This window comes from Salpingoeca rosetta (assembly GCF_000188695.1).
Source record: "Salpingoeca rosetta unplaced genomic scaffold supercont1.35, whole genome shotgun sequence".
Lineage (NCBI taxonomy): Eukaryota > Choanoflagellata > Craspedida > Salpingoecidae > Salpingoeca > Salpingoeca rosetta.
The window spans coordinates 359589-365266 of NW_004754899.1; the positions used below are offsets into that span (position 1 = coordinate 359589).

At 54.6% G+C, this 5678-nt stretch overlaps 2 protein-coding genes across 2 annotated transcripts in view; one reads left to right on the forward strand and one right to left on the reverse strand.

Annotated features, from left to right (window-relative positions):
• Window positions 1-488: 488 nt before the first annotated feature.
• Window positions 489-1070, forward strand: PTSG_13007 (uncharacterized protein; the record flags this gene model as incomplete). The annotated part of the gene is made up of 1 exon (XM_004988478.1): window positions 489-1070. One exon carries the CDS (start codon window positions 489-491, stop codon window positions 1068-1070), a length of 582 nt encoding a protein of 193 aa, XP_004988535.1.
• Window positions 1071-1304: 234 nt separating this feature from the next.
• PTSG_10197 (uncharacterized protein) overlaps window positions 1305-5678 on the reverse strand; it is a 4835-nt gene continuing 461 nt past the window's right edge. The window contains exons 2-13 of the mRNA XM_004988479.1: window positions 4971-5540; window positions 4705-4785; window positions 4383-4519; window positions 4061-4139; window positions 3829-3900; window positions 3512-3590; window positions 3088-3239; window positions 2715-2784; window positions 2362-2455; window positions 2096-2145; window positions 1866-1955; window positions 1305-1737 (exon numbers count right to left, since the gene is read on the reverse strand). Of these exons, the coding sequence (XP_004988536.1) occupies window positions 1951-1955; window positions 2096-2145; window positions 2362-2455; window positions 2715-2784; window positions 3088-3239; window positions 3512-3590; window positions 3829-3900; window positions 4061-4139; window positions 4383-4519; window positions 4705-4785; window positions 4971-5540 (1389 nt within the window). The 3' untranslated portion in view covers window positions 1305-1737; window positions 1866-1950. The remainder of the gene's footprint in view (window positions 1738-1865; window positions 1956-2095; window positions 2146-2361; window positions 2456-2714; window positions 2785-3087; window positions 3240-3511; window positions 3591-3828; window positions 3901-4060; window positions 4140-4382; window positions 4520-4704; window positions 4786-4970; window positions 5541-5678) is intronic.

A 5678-nucleotide genomic window follows, 5' to 3' on the forward strand; every position in this document is an offset into this window, starting at 1 on the left:
TTGTCGTCTCTGCCTCTTTCGTGTGTGTGTGTGTGTGTGCGTGTGTGCATGTGTGTGTGTGTGCGTGTGTGTGTGTGTGTGCGTGTGTGCGCGCGTGCATGTGTGCGTGTGTGCGCGCAACACCTGTATGCTGTTGTTGATGGACATGCCTTCCTTCCAACCTTGTCCGTGACATGATTTGCCCCACTAAACACCATTGAAACAGATTGGTCACCACACATTAGGCAGCAAACCGAACCCACACCTCCCCGCGGTCACTGCGATTGCTGGCTGCCGCTTGCACACGAGCAGCGACACTGATGTTTGTTAATGGACTGGCTTTTGGGCAGACAGACGTTTGACATGGAGCTTTGTGTTTTTTTTTTTTTGCGACTGCCGAAAATTTTCCGCTGTGTTGGCAGCCGGGGCCAACATCTCCGCCATGTTCAAAGCGCCAAACTTTCATTTTTTGAACGCACGTCACAGCCACATAAGTGCCAACCCAGCCTATGGAGGATGCTACTCAGCCTCAACCACGGCAGTGGAACCGGAAGCCCGTCGACCCGTTGCCCGATGCCATGGTGCACGAAATCCTATCTCAAGATCCTCTGACGTCTGTCATTCGCATACTCAAATCCAGCAACCCAAAGAAGTCACCTGAGTTTGTGCCGAAGGACGGCGTTCAGATTGATGAGGATGACCGCGTGACTTTCACATTCTCGACTGTCGCGTCGCACATCTACACGTCTTCCTCGGCACTCGTGCACCACTTGTGGGGTAAGCTGCACAACTTTAGTTCGTGTGTTGTTTTCACCACGCCGAACCTCACTCCAACCCAAGTGTCGCTCGACGTGATGGTGACAGTCAAGACAATCGTGGACAACGAAAACTACAACGGCCATGCAAACATGAAGATAACCCTGGAAATCGATCCCGGCAGCACTTACGCACGTAATGGCAAGACAGATAAGAAATGGATTCCCGTTTTGCAAGGTTTTGTTCACAACTTCGTTTTCAAGCACCTGTGCCCCAATCCTGTGCGTGCTGTGTCACTTGATGATGAGTCTGTGCCGTACTCTTCCTCGGCATAGTCATTTGGTACATGCATTCACATGTGTGTGTGAGTGTGTGAGTGAGTGTGTGTGTGTGTGTGTGTGTGTGTGTGTGTGTGTGTGTGTGTGTGTGTGTGTGTGTGTGTGTGTGTTGTAACAAACGGGGCGCGCGAACCGCCTCCCCGTCCATTTTGCTTGGTTTGTGGTACGACATGATCTTCTACATCTGGCACTTCAACCATTTCTTTTTCCCTTCGCTGCCATGCTTAAAGTTGAGGCAAGAGTAAAAGGTTATGAGTTCGAAATGGCATGTCATGTATTTGCATCGGGGATGAACACAAGCGAACACAAGCGAACACAAGAGGAACACTGCTCGCCACAAGTCCAGACAACAGGCAGCAACACCGCGTCACAGAAACACCACCATGCAACTCCACCAGCAAACAACAACGGGCAACTATTTGGGTGTGGGTCGATGTTCCAAAGCAAGGTGACTTGGAACAGAACCGACAAGGTGGCAATGCGCAGGGAGACACATGTCATCATACGACATGCATGTATGATGTGACGTGCACGTGCGGCTTCACGCCTCCTGGCCAATGGCCTTGGCCTTTGGCAGGAAGTTTGTCCACGCCGTCTCAATCTTCTCCTCCAGCTCAGCCGTCTTCTTCGCATAGCGGATCACAGCAGTCTTCATATCACGCGCCTGTGTGTGGTGGTGGAAGGGGATGGGGAAGGAAAGGAGAGGAATGAGTGTGTGATGAAAGTACACACACACACACACACACACACACACACAACACACAACACACACACACACTCAGCCGAACGTACGCGGAGGAGGTTGCAGCGCTTGTACTCTTGCTTGATGCGGGCCGAGATCTCGTCGAACACGACCTTCGCCTCCTGCACCGCCGTCTCAGCCTGCATGCACATCGGATGGTGGTGAGAGAGTGAGCGTGTGAGCGTGTGATGGATTGGCATGTGAGACAACTTCAACAGCACCAACTCTGAACTCATGCAGCGCACGTGATTACAACCACGTGTCATCCATGAGCACTGACCGCCTCGACGTCGCGGGCGGCCTGGTCGAGCTTCTCCGTCTTGTTCTTCGCTGTACATCGAAGCAGCGACAAAGGGTGGTAGTCGTGGTGGTGGAGGTGGTGGTGGTGGTGGTGACAATGATGGTGGCGATGTGGTGGACGTGAGGGATATTTTGTGGTGGTGATGCAAGGGCAGAAGCCGCGTAGCACAGAAGCAAATGCAACGACAGTGCTTCGCATCACACACACACACACACACACACACACACACACACACACACACCAACCTGTGTAGGTGGCCTGGAGGTCCTTCTTCTTGAGGAGGGTGGACTCGGCCGTCTGCCACGCCTTGAACGCCGAGATGCGCTGCTGGAACGCAGTCTGTAAACACACACACACACACACACACACACACACACACACACACACACACACACACACACACACACACACACACACACACCTACATGCGTGATGCCGACGTATAGATCGACCGGGAGTGTTGGTCGAAAATCTTTGCCGCCCACGTTCAGTCCAACCAGTTTGAGGGGAGACAACCGTGCGTGCAAGCAACACACGCACGCATGCAAGCACACACGCACGCGTGCACGCTGTGACAGAGGTTGGGTGACAACCGCACCCTGATGGCCGTGACGAGGAGGAGGTAGTCGGTGACAACCTCCCGTCAGGTCGTAGAACTCCCGGTCGCGCTGCGCAGCGGGTTTGTGTGGCGGATAATGTGAGATGAAGCGAGGTGAAATGGAATGGCGTGGTGGGCGGTTACAGGCGTACGCTGCGCTCATCCCCGCACACACGCAAACACACACACACACACACACACACACACACACACGCAAACACACACACACACACACACACCACACACACACACACACACGCACACACACACACACCACACACACACACACACGCACACATACACACACACACACACATACACACACACACACACACACGCACACATGACACAACCACTTGCGCAAGGGACGGACCTGCTTTGCGTGGAGGTTGGCGACCTTTGCCTCGACGTCTGCGAGCTGGTGCATTGCGCCAGACAGCGTCTCCATCTCTTCGCTGTCTGCAAGCGCCGAGAACCGCTCGGCAAACGCCGTCATCAGCCCAGACAGCTCCTTGCGGCGCGTCACTGGTGGTGGTGATGGCGGTGGTGGTGTGATGGCGGTGGTATTGGTGATGGTGATGGTGGTATTGGTGATGGTGATTGAAGTGGTGTTTGCAGTAATGATGCAGAGGAGGGAAGTGGGCGAATGATTGTGAGCATTGTGGGTTGGGGTTTAGAGGGGAACGATCAGGCAGGCTCAGTCAGGCAGGTGGGAGGACACAGCAAGGACACAGATCAGCAGCAAGCACGCCAGTGGTTGTTCGTTGTTGTTGTTGTCGATGTTTGTTGTTCGTTACCGAGCGATTGGAGGGCGGTGTGCAGCTGCTTCAGCTGGGCTTCAATCACATCCACCTCCTGCGTGGTGTCCGCAAACCACTGCGCCAAGTGCACGGACACAACAACACGGAGTGAGTGGTGGTGCGGGGAGACAGGAAGGAAGGAGGGGGTGAGTTGAGGGGGGGGGGGGCTGTGCACCAACCAATGCGTGCTTGCTTTCGGAGAGCGGACAATAGCCTGATTGCAGACACGCAAGTGCATGGACACAACCACAAAGTGCACACAAGCAAGATTGCGCGCGCACACACACACACACACAAAACATAAGAGCGCATACCTCCTCTGACTCGACGTATGACGCGAGCTTCTGGGCGATGTTGGAAAGGGTGCTTGTCTTGGGCTTGGCAAGCTGCACAGCGAACACACGCAAACAAATGCAGCACGTGTTCACATGAGAAACCAAAAGAAACGTGAACGCATTGCATCCAGCACCCACACACACACACACACACACACACACACACACACACACACACACACACACACACACACACACACACACGAGTCACCTTTGTCTCTGTGGTGAGGAAGGTCTTGACGTTGTCGTCGTGGCGGAGAATTGGATGCTCTGCAACTTTGCGCATGAACCTGTCGCGAAGAAGAGGCGTGCACAGCAGCAGCAGCAACAGCAGCAGGGAAGGTGTGAGCACGTGAAGTGCTAGCAGGCAATCACAGATCGCTCAAGGGAAAGGAAACACAACCATACACAAACACTGAACATGCACACACAAGAAGTACAATGTCAAGCACAAGGGTGGCACACAGATACAGACACACATACCCACAAGGACCTCCCCCCCCCCACACACACCTCCAAATCCCCAATCTGACCTCTGAAGGGCGCGTGCGCGGCGCTCGAGGAAGGGCGAGATGTCCTCGGTGCTGGACTTGAACTTGCCAATGCCTGTGCTCAGGGCATCCTTGGGTGGCGGCGGCGGCACAATCACGCCAGGGTGGTCTGCAACCAGCTGTACGCACGCATGTATGTATTAGGTATATGTATTCAGTTGATGAGAGGGAGTGGGAACGAGCATCTGAGATGCATGCAACGACGCACTTGCTCATCGCCCCCTTACTCCCAACGCACACACAGACAGACAGGCACACACACACACACACACACACACACACACACACACACACACACACACACCAGCTTGAAGAGGTTGTGGAAATCGCTGTAGCGGTGCTCGACGGTGATGTCGTCCATGGGGCGGTAGCTCTCCATATCCGTCTTGAGCGACAGGGTTAGGCATGATGCACGGATGCATTTGACATCAATGGGAGATGAGCTACAATGGCGCGACGCTCCACCAAACAGCACCATGCCCATAAGAGAATAACGCGTGACGACACACACACACACACACACACACACACACACACACACACACACACACACACACACAAGAAACGCACCTTGGTGTGCACGGTGTAGACAATGTAAGAGCTCATGCCCTCGCCAACTTTCTTTGGGGAGCCAACGTTGATGTCGAGCTTCTCCTTGTGCTTGTGTTGCGAGGACACACTTGAAACGCTCGCCTTGTGGGCGCGGGCTGTGGACGTTGACGCGGAGGAGGGCGAGCTGGGAGCAGCAGCCTGCTCATCGCTGGTGGCGGTCGCAGGCTCATCCTTCTGTTGCTGCTTCTCTTCCTCTTCTTCGGCTTCCTCCTGCTCCTGTTGTTGCAGTGCAGCATCGTCTTGTTCATTCTCCTCCTTGGTGCTCTCCGCAGCGGGCTGCTCTTCTTGATCGTCATCAGCTGGCGGTTGCGGCTCGTCATCAGAGAGGGAGACGTCCACATGCTCATCCTTCTCTTCAGATGGGCTCACGGACAGCACGGCTGGCTCTGCAGCATCTGCGGCTGTGGCATCATCATTGTCGTCAGCCTCGTTCTCCTCCTGTTGCTGTGGCTCTTCTGCTTCCTCGGCTGCATCCTGTGGTGGGGCGCGATCCCCATCGTCGTCGCTCAGGGAGATGTCATGGGTGGCCTGCGCAAGCGTGATGTGCATGCATATGCATGTGAGTGAGTGAGTGAGTGAGTGAGTGAGTGTGTGTGTGTGAATGTGTGTGTGTGTTAGACTGTGTGCAATGGGTGAAAGAGGAGCAAAGAGCATGGGGGTGGTGTG